The sequence below is a fragment of the Arachis hypogaea genome, chromosome 13 (genome assembly GCF_003086295.3).
Source record: "Arachis hypogaea cultivar Tifrunner chromosome 13, arahy.Tifrunner.gnm2.J5K5, whole genome shotgun sequence".
Taxonomy (NCBI): domain Eukaryota; kingdom Viridiplantae; phylum Streptophyta; class Magnoliopsida; order Fabales; family Fabaceae; genus Arachis; species Arachis hypogaea.
The window spans coordinates 9859954-9874664 of record NC_092048.1 but is presented as its reverse complement, the minus strand read 5'-3'; the positions used below and the strand labels follow the sequence as shown (position 1 = coordinate 9874664).

The following is a 14711-nucleotide window of genomic DNA, read 5'->3' as shown; positions in this document are numbered from 1 at the left end:
AAAGGATTTGACGGATTCACGATCCCGGGAGGAGTCTCTAAAAACCAAGCTTTCTGACTGTGAAAAGAAAATTGAGGAGGATGCTAAGGAGATTAATAGGCTAGTGGATCGGGACATGGCTTTAATGAAGGACCTGAATGCCTCCCGTGGTAAGACTGCAGCCGTGAAGAAAAAGGTTGAGGAGCTGGAAGAGAAGTTGAAGTTGTTTGAGAGTTCGGCGGAGGCGGCTGCTCGGGAGGTAGCGGCCCTAAAGAAGAGAAACAAAGATCTTGCCAGGGGAGCTCGTGATGCCGTTAAGCTGACCGAGGAGGGGATAAAGCTACAGGTGGCGGTGCTGGCTCCCGACCTTGATCTCTCTCAGGTTGGCGCGGTGAAGACTGTGGAAGGTGGGAAGATTGTTGACATCCTTTGATTTGTTAGGATCTAACTTTGTTTATTTTGTAATGTTCATCATTTTGGGCCCGTTGGTGGACGCCTTTTAGTTATATTTGAACACTTCTTTGTGCTTTTTGTTGGATTTTATTCGGGCTGTCGTGGTCGTTGCTTTTTATTCCGTATGTTCGGGCCGTCGTGGCTTTTTTGCTTCTGTTCGTTTATTATCGTTTTGATTTTCTTTGGGCCGTTTTTTGGTCCCTTATGGTTCCCGGGGTGATCAGTCCCGGGTCACCGTTAGGTCGACCGTTTCACGCTGCATTTTATTTGAGGCTTGGGATAGCATGAACTTGCAAAAGATAAACTTATCATACTGTTAGACAAAGGGATTTGTAATGCATAAACAAATTTAAACAAAGGTAGGTATTCACATAAAGCATAAAAGAAATCGTAAAAGCGGAACATGGGAATGGGGGTTGGGGTCACGTTGGCCGCCCCTTCTTACGAGTAGAACCTTCTGAGGTTCGCCATGTTCCATGTTCTCGGTACTTCGTTCCCATTCAACCTTTCTAGCTTGTAGCTCCCTTTGCCGAGGACTTCTTTTACTCTGTAAGGTCCTTCCTAGTTTGCGGCTAGCTTGTCTTCTCTTGGTGTCGGTGGGCCTATGTCGTTTCGTCGTAGGACTAGGTCGCCTTCTCTCAGGTTTTTTTTCAGTACTTTGCCATTGTATCTGAGGGCTACTCTCTGCTTGATAGCTGCTTCCGCCAGGTGTGCCATTTGCCTCGTCTCGTCGGCTAGGTCTTTTTCAACGGCCTCGCTACCCCCACCGAGGAGCAGCCTTGGACTCGGTTCCCCGATCTCGACTGGGATGACGGCGTCGACCCCGTACATGAGTCGGAAAGGGGTTTCCCCGGTGGATGACTGGGGGGTGGTCCTGTACGACCATAGTACTGGGGCTAGTTCTTCTGCCCATGAGCCCTTTTTCCCCTCGAGTCGTTTTTTCAACCCCTTTAGGATAACTTTGTTGGCCGCTTCAACTTGGCCGTTGGTTTGAAGGTGTTCGACTGAGGAGAACTTTTGCTTGATCCCTAGTCCTTCCAAGAATCCTTTGAACTTCTTGTCGGTGAACTAGGTCCCGTTGTCTGATATGACGGCTTCCGGTATCCCGAATCTTGTGACCACTTGTTTCCACATGAACTTTTGGCAGTTCGCTGCGGATATGCTGGCTAGTGGTTCTGCTTCTACCCACTTGGTGAAATAATCTATTGCTACTATTAAGTACTTCACCTGCCCGGGTCTTGGGGGAAATGGGCCCAGGAGGTCGACTCCCCACTGGGCGAAAGGTCGGGGGGCCAACATTAGATTGAGTTCCTCGGGAGGCGCTTTGTGGAAGTTGGCATTTTCCTGGCATTTTTTACACTTCTTTACGAATTCCTGAGCATCTGACATCATGGTGGGCCAGTAGTATCCTGCCCTGATGATTTTCCTTGCTAGAGATCTTCCCCCGATATGGTGACCACAACACCCCTCGTGTACCTCCCTCAGGACGTAGTCTGTCTGGTCGGGGCGCAGGCATTTTAATAGTGGTTGGTGGAGCCCTCGCTTGTACAGCTGTCCCTGTATGATCGTGTACTTGGGGGCCTCCCTTTTGATAAATTCCGCCTCCTTTTGGTTGGGAGGTGTTTCTGCGTGCTCTAGATATCGGGAGATCGGGTCTAACCACGAGGGCGGGTTTGGAGCTTGGGTTGCGCACATGACGATCGCAGGTTCTGTTGCCAGCCCTTGGATCAGAGATCTGTTTCCCGTGCCGGGTTTAGTGCTTGCGAGCTTGGAGAGGAGGTCGGCTCGGGCATTCCTTTCTCTAGGAACATGTTGGATTGTTACTTCCTTGAAGCCTTTGCATAGTTCTTTTACTTTTTCCAAGTATTTCTGTAGCAGCATGTCCCTGGCCTGATAGCTGCCGTTTACTTGGGAACTAACGACTTGGGAGTCGCTGTTGACTTCCAATCTTGATGCTCCGACTTCTTTGGCTAGCATCAGTCCCCCTATCAAGGCTTCATACTCGGCTTGGTTGTTGGAGACTGAAAATTCGAACTTGATGGATTGCTCGAAGGCTATGCCAGCCGAGTTCTCGAGGATGATTCCAGCTCCTCCGAACGTTTGATTGGATGCTCCGTCAACATGGAGCTTCCACCGTGTATTCGGTACGTCGGGTGCTTCCCCTGTGACCTCAACGAGGAAGTCGGCCATGGCTTGGGCTTGGATTGCTTGCCTTGGTTCATACTGTAAGTCGTATTGGGATAGCTCTACTGCCCATGCCATCATCCTTCCCGCCAGGTCGGGTTTCTGGAGGACTTGTCGGATGGCTTGGTCGGTCCTTAGGATGATTGTGTGTCCTTGGAAATATTGTTTCAGTCTTCTTGATGAGATTAGTAGGGCATAGGCTAGCTTCTCCAGCTTTGTGTATCTTGTCTCTGCCCCTTGAAGTGTTTTGCTGATGAGGTATACTGGTCGTTGGGTCTTATCTTCCTCTCTGACTAGTACTGCGGCCATTGCTTACGTGGTCACGGCCAAGTAGAGGTCTAGGGGCTCATCTTTCCCGGGTTTGCTGAGTACGGGAGGTTCCGAGAGTATCCTTTTAAAGTGCTCGAATGCCTCTTCGCACTCCTGGGTCCATTCAAAGGTGATTCCTCTCTTCATTAGGTTAAAGAACAGGGCGGCTCTTTCCGCAGATGCTCCGAGGAACCGAGATAGGGCTGTGAGCCTCCCGGTCAGCCGTTGTATGTCTTTGATGCACCCAGGACTTGTCATTTTGAGAACGGCTTCGCACTTATCCGGGTTGGCTTCCACACCTCTCTAGGTTATCATATATCCTAGGAATTTTTCTGCTTCCATGGCGAATGCGCATTTGAGCGGATTGAGTCGCATTTTGTATTTCCTTGGTGCCTCAAAGACGGCCTGGAGGTCTTTTATCAGTTGGCCCGGTTCTGCCGTTTTTACGAGTATATCGTCGACATATACCTCCACCGTCTTGCCGATGAGGTCGTGGAAGACTCTGCTCATCAATCTCTGGTAGGTGGCCCCTGCGTTCTTTAGTCCAAAGGGCATTACTTTGTAGCAGTAGGTGCCCCCTGGGGTTATAAACGCAGTTTTGTCCTCATCAGGTCGGTGCATCGGGATTTGGTTGTATCCGTAATAGGCATCCATGAAGCTGAGAAATCGATATCCTGCTGCCGAGTCTACCAGAGTGTCGATGTTGGGGAGGGGAAAAGAGTCCTTAGGACATGCTTTGTTCAGGTCGGAGTAGTCTACGCACATCCTCCATTTCCCACTGGCTTTCCTGACCAAGACAACGTTTGATAGCCATGTCGAGTACTCGAGTTCCTTGATGAACCCTGCTTCTAGCAGCCCTGTTGTTTGCTTAGCGACTTCCTCAGCTCTTTCCCGCGACATCTTCCTTCTTCGCTGGGCTACCGGTTTGGCTCCGGGTTTTATGGCCAGTCGGTGAGACATGACTTCGGGGTCCAACCCCGGCATGTCGGATGGGGTCCACGCGAAGAGGTCGCTATTTGCCCTTACGACTTCCATGAGGGGGCCTTTTAGTTCATGGGGAAGATTCCTGTTAATGAAGGTGAATTGCTTTACCGACTTCCCTATCTGAAATTTCTCCATGTCTCCCTCTGGTTCAGGTCTTGGTTTGTCCTCTATTCGGGCGTTCAGGTCTGCTAGGAACACACTAGCTGCTTTTTTGGACTCTCTCCTTAAGGAGAGACTGGCGTTGTCGCAAGCGACTGCCGTTTCTAGGTCTCCCCTTATGGAACCAACCGTTCCCTTGTCCGTTATGAACTTCATTGTTAGAAACTTGGTGCATATTACAGCTGAGAACTCATTGATGGTCTTCCTCCCTAGGATGATGTTATAGGCGGTGGAGTCTCTTATGACTACGAAATCTGCCATAACCGATCTCCTGGCATCGCCAGTTCCTAGGCTGATTGGGAGGGAGATCGTCCTGTCGGGTTTGATAAAATTGTCGCCGAGTCCCATGACTCCATGTTGGTGATTTTGGAGGTCGGATTCCTTGAGTCCCATGGCGTCGAAGACGTTTTTGAATAGGATATTTGAGTCGGCTCCCGTGTCGACGAGGATGCGCTTGACCAGTCCCGTTCCAATCATTGCTGTGACTACCATGGGGGGGGTCCTCGGGAAGGTCATTGAACCATTTGTCTTCTGGGCCAAATGATATGGTGGGGGGCTTCCTGCTGGCAGTGGGGCTCTCTGTTGAGATGGAGAGCACCCGAGAATCTTTCCTTGTTGCTGATTTGGACTTAGGGGGACTATCTCGTCCAACTACGATGTTAACCACAAAGGCTGGGTTGTTGGCGTCCCCTGGAGGTTCTTGCCTAGGCTTGACGGCCCGATTTCGGTCTTCCTCGGAGCATTCTCTTTCCCGTCTCCTCGACTCCCTAATGAGCCGGGAGAACTCGTTTAGTTTCCCCTCCCTGATGGCTTGTTCCAAGGCATCTTTGAGGTCAAAGCAGTCTTGGGTCTTATGACCAAACCCTTTGTGGTAATCGCAGTAAAGGCTTTTGTTGCCTCCCGTTCTCTCCTTCAGGGGTCTTGGTCTGGATAGGATTCCTTTGTCTGCAATCTGCTGGTAGACTTCTACTATAGGCGCCGTGAGTGGCGTGTAGTTCGTGAACCTCCCTACCCGTGGTTGCTTGGGTAGTTTGTTTGGGGTGCTGTCTCTAGGAGTTTCCTTGTACCTTTCAGTCTGGTGCGCATGCCGAGGTGGCGGGTTGGGTGGCTGCCGTTTATTGGCCGCCGCAACCTGGCTGACCTCTTCGTCATTGATGTACTCTTTGGCTATGCTCTGGATTTCTTGCATGGTCCATACAGGCCTGGTTGTTAGGTGTTTCCTAAAGTCCTCATTCAATAGGCCGTTCGTTAGGCATAGGCTAGCGACCGAGTCCATGAGGCCGTCAATTTCCAGGCACTCGTCGTTAAACCGGTCCAGGAACTTCCTGGTTGGTTCGCCGGGTTTCTAGGTGACCCCTAACAGGTTGATCGGGTGTTTCGCCTTTGCTATGCGCGTCGTGAACCGTGCTAGAAACTTCTGGGAGATGTCTGCGAAAGTCATGATAGATCCTTGTGGGAGAGTGTTGAACCACCGAATTGCCGAGCCGGCCAGTGTTACAGGAAACGCCCGGCATCTGACTTCGTCGCCTACTCCTTCCAGATTCATTCTTGCTTCGAAAGCCGTGACATGTTCCTGGGGATCCTTGGTCCCATCATACCTCATGTCCGTTGGCTTATCGAAGTTCCTCGGGAGCCGGACCTTAAGGATTGAGGGATGAAAAGGAGTTGCCCCTACGATGATGGGGTTTTCTCTCTTACGGTCCTCCTCTTTCTGGGACCCCAACGACCTTCCAACTTGCTTCGGGTGGGTCTGGAGGTCGCTTGTGTGTGTCTATTCGCGCCTTGTTAGGCTTCTTGCTTGGCTGTTGTGTACATGTGAGGGGGAGTGGGTGCGGGCGTGGGACTGGCTAGCGCCGCTGTGTGAGTGGCCGGCGTTTCCCTGGGATTGGTCCCTTGCCGCCAACTCCCGCTCCAAGTTCTGAACCCTGTGCCTGAGTTCTTGCATGATCCTGGCGCTGTCGGCTCCTGTCCCACCGAAAGGATGGCACCTCTTAGGGGTCTGGGTATACATTTGGTTGGGCTGAACGGACGGCCTCGGGTGCTCGGCGTTCCGGGCTGTCGAGCTCGCTCTACTCAAGCGGGCTCCGCCACCTTCACGGAGCTCCTTTGAGGTGATGTGCCGCTCCATGTCTGCGTCGGGATCCCCACAGACGGCGCCAATGTTCGTTACCTGGGGTTCTCGGGTAATCGGGTTGTCGATGAATGGTGATAAGGAGAGAGAGAGATCCCGGGCGAGTGCGGAGCGGGTACCGGCAACGTTGGGGAGCGAGCGGAGTGAGGGGGTGGCCACCTGCAAGGACACTCCGACGATCAAGTCAGAGTCCGTACTAAGGGTGGCAAAGTTAGGTAAGGATGTGACGTACCTTCGGGGGAGAGCTGTCCTTTCCCGTTATATAGCGTGTTGGGTGGGCCTAGTGGTGGCTTGGCCCATTGGTGGAGAGTTTGAGCTGTCACTTTCCACGCATGCGGGTCGTCCGTACTGGGGGGTCGGTACCTCGGGTACCGACCCTGGGGGTTCCGACCCGGCTAGTGGCGCGGTTGTGAGGTGGTTGGTCTCTGGGTCGGTTATGGCTAACCGACCCGAAGGGATCCGTTAGGGCTCCTTGGGTTTGGGTGGGGCGGTGCCCCGACCCGGCGGTTTCTTGGGCTGGACCGTCAGTCCGTAACAAATTCATATTCCTATATTTATTATATCTTACTGTTATAAACAATACAATAAATTTATAACCGCAACAATTAATTTATAAATTAAAAGTTTAAAAAATGAAAAATATATTTTATTATTATAATTATGTTTATTATAATCATTTTAATTTTGACCAATGAGTTATACCTCAAATGGCATAGTCTCCCATATTGATCGCGAGTTCGAGTCTCTGTATCTTTGGTAAAAAAAAATAATCATTTTAATTTTTAGAAGTAACACTAGGTACAAAGAACTATTATTGTAGTTTTTACTTATTATTAAAAACAAATTCTATTTTATTTTACCAATATAAATTTTGAAAAGGATATTTGAAAACTAAAAAAAAAACAACAAATTTATTAAAAGAATATCAAAACGAAACCAAAAAATATATGATATTAGACATACATTTTCATATTAAATATATTCGTAGTATATAAGATGCATCATGCATGCATGTTTACCTCAAAATACTAATTAACTATTTTCTTTTTTTACTAAAAATGTTTAACTTTTAGCTTTTGTTGCGTCTATTTGTACATATAAGATGCATCACGCATGGATACAAATCTAAATATATAATTATTACAATAATTATGTTGACCGCAACTCCATAAGTTTAGGCCATTGACTACATCAATTGCATTGCCAACTTTAGAATAATTATTATTTGGTTAAAATCAACCACTCAATTATTGCCAAATCAACTATTATTTTTAAATCAGCAAAAAAAAATATATACAAATAAAAAACTAAAAAATAGAATCTAATAAATTTGTAACCTTCAAATACATTGAATTCATATTCCTATATTTATTATATCTTACCGTTATAAACAATACAATAAATTTATAACTGCAACAATTAATTTATTAATTTTTATAAATAACTCACTAAAGGTAATAAACATCCATATTACAAATGTCATAATAATATTATTAATCATAATAAATTTTACGTTATAAGTATTTAAATTCTATATCATTTAAACTACATATATTAGTCTCTTATCACTATTCCTTCACATAACATCAAATTTAGCACAAAAAATTTATTTCTGAACTGTACATCTCAAACTTACTCAATAGAGCATCATTCTTTCAGAGCAGAATGATTAGAAATCGAATAACTATCCAAGATCTAATGGTCATGCAATGAGAATCTGATGATCAGGTATGACAAAAAAAAAATCACAACATGTATCATACATTCATACTTTACTCAAATACCATATACCTAATGGTAACATAAATTGAATATTGGAATAGGAAAAGATCTTCATAATTTTAGCAACTATAAACGAAATTGATGACAAATTAGGATGGAACTATATTAAATGTAAAAAGTGTGAAGAAAGCATATAAAAAAAAAAGAAACAACTACATTTTACGTTAGAAGTATTTAAATTCCATACCATTTAAACTACATATATAAGTCTCTTATCACTATTCCTTCACATAACATCAAATTTAGCACAAAAAATTTATTTCCAAACTGCACATCTCAAACTTACTCAATAGAGCATTATTCTTTCAGAGCAGCACGATTAGAAATCGAATAACTATCAAAGATCTACTGGCCATGCAATGAAAATCTGATGATCAGGTATGACAAAAAAAATCAAAACATGCATCATACATTTATACTTACTCAAATACCATATACTGATATACCTAATGATGACATAAATTGAATATTGGAATAGGAAAAGATCTTCACAATTTTAGCAACTATAAATAAAATTGATGACAAATTAGGATGGAACTATGTTAAATGTAAAAAATATCAGAAGAAAACATATAAAAGAAAAGAAACAACTACATTTGTGGCACATGTAATCAAACACCACAATATCCAACAATAAGGTAACTCTATATACTTTTCATAATCTCATCTATCAAATTATTAGTTGCTAGCCCAATACTTATTTTAGGTTCAGAATTCAATTAAAGGTTTTAGATTAAAGTGTTACAATAACTTTTGTACTATTTGATGGCGACGCAAAAAACTTATTAGGCACAACTGCTTCAAATCTAATGACATTTCAAAAAAATAATGACATTGAAGCATCACCCCATCAAGAGATTAAGGAGAAAGAAAACCATACAAATTCAAGACACATCTTCGAAAGAAGAACATACATACAAAAATAGAACCAAATAACACAATAGAAAGTGCATCAAACTCAACAATTCATAAAGAACATATCTTCGCAAGAATCTACGACAAAAAGAAGAAAGCACCAACTCTAACAACCAACAAAAAAAAGAAGGATGAGCGCCACATAAGATGATTAAGTCCATCAACTAAAACAAATGCAAAAATCAAACCACCAAATAAAAATATCACTTTGTACAACTCCAACATCCGAATCTTTTGTACTACAAATTATTTAAAATAAAACACCTTTTAAATTTAACTTCAATTTATACATATTTAATTTATTTCTATAAAATATAACAATTTTTAATATTTATTATATACTATCATTAATTTACCATCTCGCGCATTGCGCGGGTCTTATTCTAGTTTTTATATAATTTAAAAATATTTTGGTCGAAAACAAAATTTAAAGACATTTTTATCAACGATTACCTTTTTTTTTTTTTGTTATTTACTCTATTTTATACCGTGGTTAATATGTTGCGGCTGCTATCACATATCACATGTTACAACAAAAACAGATTGATACCTCTTTGAAAATACTAAAAAATTAGTGGGAACGGGGAAGAAAAAAAGCAGCAGCTTTCGAAGGAGAATACTTTATCTATAATTTTTGGGATTTAATTTTTATATAATAAATTTAATTATGCTTTTATTTGTTTCATACACATTTTCATGACTTTTATAAAATTGTCTCGACATATTGGCTCAATTAGATGTAGTTCATCACATAGACTGATAGACAATAATTTTTTTTTTCCATATTAAAAATTGTAAATGATTATATATCTAGTAAATATAAAATGTGAGAGGATAATATAAGTATATATCTTGAGTATTTCACTAATGAAAGTGAATTCTTGTCATCCGCATTTACATCCATAATGTTTGTAAGATTATATAATTGTAAAAGTTTTGCTACCGTTGAAAGTGAAGTCAACAAGTCAAGTACTCGCATTGATTCATCAACCTTTTTTCCAAGGAAGTTTCATTGCTTAATATATAAGCCAGGTTGCCATTGTGATTTGTGAATCATGCTATCATTACATTGTTCCGCTTGTAAATGCATGTACATGGATGGCAAATCGAGCTTCAACTTCTGGGACCATGGCTACTAACTACGATGTCTTTCTGAGTTTCAGGGGTGAAGACACGCGTCATGGATTCACAGGTCATCTCTATGATGCTCTCTGCCGCAAAGGACTCAACACCTTCATCGATGATGAGAATCTCAGAACAGGAGAAACAATTCGACCTCAACTCCTTCATTCCATTGAAGCCTCAAAGATCTCCATTATTGTTTTCTCAACAAACTATGCAGCTTCAACATGGTGCCTTGATGAACTCGTCCAGATCCTGCGGTGTCACAGGGAAAGGAACCAGCTTGTGTTTCCGGTCTTCTACAAAGTAGAACCCTCAGATGTACGGCATCAGAGGAACACTTACAAGGAAGCCATGGATGCTCATGGAATCAGGTTTGGTTGTCACTCTCAGAAGGTGAAAGAATGGAAGGAAGCTTTGGACGAAACATCCAACATGAAAGGATTTCATTTGAAACAAGGGTAAGTAATAAATACCTTCTCCCCCTATTGTTTGTGTCTAAATCACATTTTTAATTCTCTTATAATTGTGAGGATGTGTGGTATGCTTCACTATTTATATAACTATATACCATGCTTGACTATCAAAGGATTGGAGGGATAGTATGATGATATTACAATACTCGTCGACAGTTAAAAAAAAATCTCGTCTAGTCGTCTTGATGTCTTCTAAGAATGTGAGTGATAAACTAACAATAATCTCTAAAATTGATATCCTTAATTTTCATTATTTACTTCTATATTAATTTAAATCCATATCTTGTGTGGTAATATGTACGTGGCCATATAAGTGAAGATTGATTCATTAATTATTTTAATTTCAACTAAATAAAACTTTTATTAGAATAGAGTGTTTAACGGCTCAAAGAGTTCTTCAATACTTATAAAGATTATCCTTAAAATGTTGCATGATCATTCAATGCCCAATCTCAATATTTGAAAGCTGTTTGCACATCTACAGGTATGAATTCAAGTTTATTCAAGAAATTGTGAAAAAGGCATTGACTCGTATACCTCCAAGAAAATTACTTATTGGGGATTATATGGTTGGAATGCAAACTCGAGTTGAAGAAGTGGAGTCAGATCTATATTCTTGGGACAGGGTATTATCCAATGGCGAATCACCCAAAAGAAAGCACTACAACAACAATACCATGTTGGGGATTGTTGGAATTGGTGGGAGTGGAAAGACGACGCTTGCCAAAGCCTTGTATAACTCCATCTGCGACCAGTTTGAATGTGCTTGTTTTCTTTTCAATGTTAGAAAAATTTTAGATCAAGAAGAGGGCCTAGTACGTCTACAGCAAACGCTCCTCTCAAAGTTGCTTGGGGAGTGGGAAATCAAGGTCCGCAGTGTTGAGGAAGGAATCAGTAAGATCAAAGAGAAACTTAGCAAAAAAAGAGCTCTTATTGTTCTTGATGATGTCGATAAGATAGAACAATTAAAAGCATTGGCAGGAGAATGTGATTGGTTTAGTTACGGGACTCGAATTGTTATAACAACAAGGGATAAATATCTTTTAGCAGCTCATGAAGTTGAAAAGATTTACGAGACGAAATTGTTAAGTGACCCTGAATCTCTAGAGCTCTTCTGTTGGAACGCCTTCAAAATGACAAGGCCCAAAGAAAACTATGAAGATCTATCCAATCAAGCAATACATTATGCCCAGGGCCTCCCATTAGCCTTAAAGGTTATAGGCTCTAATTTGATTAATAAAAATTTAGAAGAGTGGAAGTCTGCTTTGGACAAATATGAGAAGAATCCTCCTAAAGACATTCAAAGTGTTCTTAGAGTAAGCTATGATAGTCTTGAAGGCAATGAAAAGGATATTTTTCTTGACATAGCATGCTTCTTCAATGGGAAGAAATGGGAATATGTAAAAAATGTATTACATGGATGTGGTATGTTTACAGAAGATGGTATTAGAATACTAGTTGATAAATCTCTCTTAACTATCAATGATGGTTACTTGAGGATGCATGATCTAATACAGAATATGGGTAGAGAGATTGTGAAGCAGGAGGCACCAAAAGAAGTTAGAGACCGCAGCAGATTATGGTTTCATGAAGATGTTCTTGAGCTACTACCCGATGATAAAGTGAGACTACACAAACTTTCTTTCTTATTTCGCTTTTTCTGTCAGATACAGGGTATTCTAATTATTTGTCTTCCTCCCATCAATAGGCATTGCAAAAGTTTTGAAAAGTTTAGTTTTATTTTATTCCCCCTTCAAGCCTTCCTAAAAAATAATAACATTTAATTTGACATATTCTTATTTCATAGGAAAATAAAAAAATTGAAGGAATAAAGCTTGTTCAATGTGAAGAACATGATTGGACTGACAATGCCTTTGAAAAGATGAAGAAACTTAGAATTCTCATTCTTCGGAACACAAACCTTTCATGTCGGACTATTCCTCTACCTGAGCAATTAAGGCTGCTTGATTGGAAGGGGTACCCTTCAAATTCTATTCCATCGAACTTAAAAAAAATTGTTGCCTTCAGTTTACGTCATAGTCCTCTCACGTTGGAAAAGCCGTTTCAGGTACAACTAGTTGTCTGATTCCCTTCTTGTAAAAGGTTCACTTTTATTGTGCATACTACTGTCTTCTAAAACTTGAAATTTATACACAAGGATCCATTTAGACCATGCGTAATTATTGTTAATTTACACCATTAGACAACTTTTTATATATTTATATTACCTTTGTGATTAATTTAGCAAATTTTAGAAAATTCAAAAGGGCACCAATAATAGACCAAAAATCCAAAGATGAGAATTGACTTATATTACAAAATTGTGTTATGTCAAAATAAAGTAGTGTTTAACATATTAAATCACTTCCAAATTTTATAAAATGTTACATGATTAATCTATATGGTTAAGTGTCTCAATTCAATGGTTGGATTGGTACAATTCATATAATTTATTGAATATTTGTTTGCAGAAGTTTAAGCATTTGACTTACATGAATTTCTCCCATTGTGAATCCATCACTCAGTTTCCTAATGTATCTGAAGCCCAAAGTTTAAGAAAATTGATACTCAATGGATGCATAAACTTGGTTAGCTTTGATGAATCAGTTGGAGTTCTCCCAAACCTTACATATTTGAGAGCTTCAAGGTGCACTAAATTAAGAAAGTTTCTTTCAAGAATTTGTCTGCCTTCACTAGAGCACCTTTCCTTTAACTGGTGTGCAAGACTTGGTCTCTTCCCACTCATAGTGGAAATGATGAATAAGCCATTAAAGATTTGTTTGAAAGCTACTGCTATTGAAGAGCTTCCAGATTCTTTTGTTGATCTTGTAGGACTTCGCTATTTAGATTTGACAAGTTGCGAGAAACTTGGTTATCTTCCAAGCAGCTTATTTATGCTGCCAAATTTTGTCACATTGAAAGTTGGAGGATGCCCTCAACTTGGTCGATCATTTGCAGGATTCAGAGAAAGCCTTTCAACTACTGCAGAGAGCCGTCCAATTTTAAAAACTCTGCATTTCAGCCATGCAAGTTTATGTGACAAAGATCTTCAATTAATTATGCAGAGTTTTCCAAACTTGGAAGTCTTAAATGTTTCATCAAACAACTTCGTGTCTATTCCAGCATGCGTTCAAGAATTGTCCTACTTGACAAGTTTGGATTTGAGTTACTGCCTAAATCTTCAAAAAATTCCAGAACTTCCCTCTAGTGTTAGGGAAGTGGATCTGAGACACTGCAATTCCTTAAGTGCAAAGACAAGAAGTATGCTATGGTCACAGGTTTGTTACTTTAAAATCATTTCATATCTTTTTAACCAAAATAATGATTAAAAAGAAGAGAGAAAAATACTGAAGCAATATCTTTGATGTGTAGGTGTGCAAAGAGAGATATAAATTACAAGTTGTGATGCCAACTCCCAATACAAAGATTCCAAAATGGTGGGACTATCATGGAAGTTGGAGGAGGGACCTGAATTTCAAGGCACGTGGCAAGTTCCCTGTTGTGGCTTTGGCAATTGCGTTTGGAGAAATGAAGTATCAACCTGTTAGGCTGCACTTGTCCATTGACTCTAGAGATGTAAGCTCTGCATACCAACCATCGCATAATTTCAGAGTTGCAGAAAATCATGTGTTGTTTTGCAACCTACGAGTATTGTTCAGTGATGAGGAGTGGAAGAGACTTGATGCACATGTTGAGCATGATAACGAATGGAAGACAGTGAAGGTGAAGTGTGTACCAGACATCATCCCACTTCAATGGGGACTGTATGTTTACAAGGAACAAACAAGCATGGAAGGTATCCGCTTTGGTGGAAGGCAACAAACAGTACATAGATTGAATTTCAGGAGATTACTTTCTGCTGAGGAACTTGCTAGCTTCTCAAAAAGCCTCAAAACTGTGGTAAAAAATTTGAAGCGGCTTATGGCTCCAAGAGAAGAAGAGCAATGCTTTTGCTTAATGCAACATGACAGAGATAAGGACAAAGACGAGGATGAGGAAGAGGAAGGAGAGTCAGACATGGAAGCATAGAGGCAGCTAAGGTAAACCAATATATTATTATTATATGTTGAAGAGGAAGTGCCAAATGGATTGTGTCGTCATATTCGAACCTATTCAATTACCTAATATATTATTATATTAGAAAAATATAAAATATAATATTTATATAACTTTTACTAATTCCAAATCACCTCAATTATGATTACTATTTTTTCTCA

General features: G+C 41.1%; 2 protein-coding genes across 3 annotated transcripts; one reads left to right on the top strand and one right to left on the bottom strand.

The window, feature by feature from the left end:
* Nucleotides 1-1500: 1500 nt before the first annotated feature.
* LOC112732592 (uncharacterized) lies at nucleotides 1501-2925 on the bottom strand. The gene has a single exon (XM_025781353.1). The coding sequence runs from the start codon at nucleotides 2923-2925 to the stop codon at nucleotides 1501-1503; it is 1425 nt and encodes a 474-aa protein (XP_025637138.1).
* A 6883-nt stretch (nucleotides 2926-9808) lies between these two features.
* On the top strand, nucleotides 9809-14711 carry LOC112737091 (disease resistance protein Roq1). 2 transcript variants are annotated; one of them, XM_072211169.1, is made up of 5 exons: nucleotides 9809-10479; nucleotides 10979-12116; nucleotides 12302-12562; nucleotides 13020-13772; nucleotides 13867-14711. In XM_072211169.1, exons 1-5 carry the CDS (start codon nucleotides 9995-9997, stop codon nucleotides 14521-14523), a joined length of 3294 nt encoding a protein of 1097 aa, XP_072067270.1. In that variant the 5' UTR covers nucleotides 9809-9994; the 3' UTR covers nucleotides 14524-14711. The 2 variants fall into 2 exon arrangements, with proteins under 2 accessions (XP_072067270.1, XP_025642628.1); XM_025786843.3 differs by having other exon boundaries at nucleotides 12966-13772.

What these genes read in the sequence shown, in the direction of transcription:
- LOC112737091 (XM_025786843.3), top strand. Translation starts at nt 9,995, where the DNA reads ATGGCAAATCGAGCTTCAACTTCTGGGACCATGGCTACTAACTACGAT. An exon ending in AGCTACTACCCGATGATAAA is followed by an intron (nt 12,117 to 12,301) that starts GTGAGACTACAC and finishes CTTATTTCATAG; the next exon opens with GAAAATAAAAAAATTGAAGG. An exon ending in CGTTGGAAAAGCCGTTTCAG is followed by an intron (nt 12,563 to 12,965) that starts GTACAACTAGTT and finishes ATTTGTTTGCAG; the next exon opens with AAGTTTAAGCATTTGACTTA.
- LOC112732592 (XM_025781353.1), bottom strand. Translation starts at nt 2,925, where the DNA reads ATGGCCGCAGTACTAGTCAGAGAGGAAGATAAGACCCAACGACCAGTA.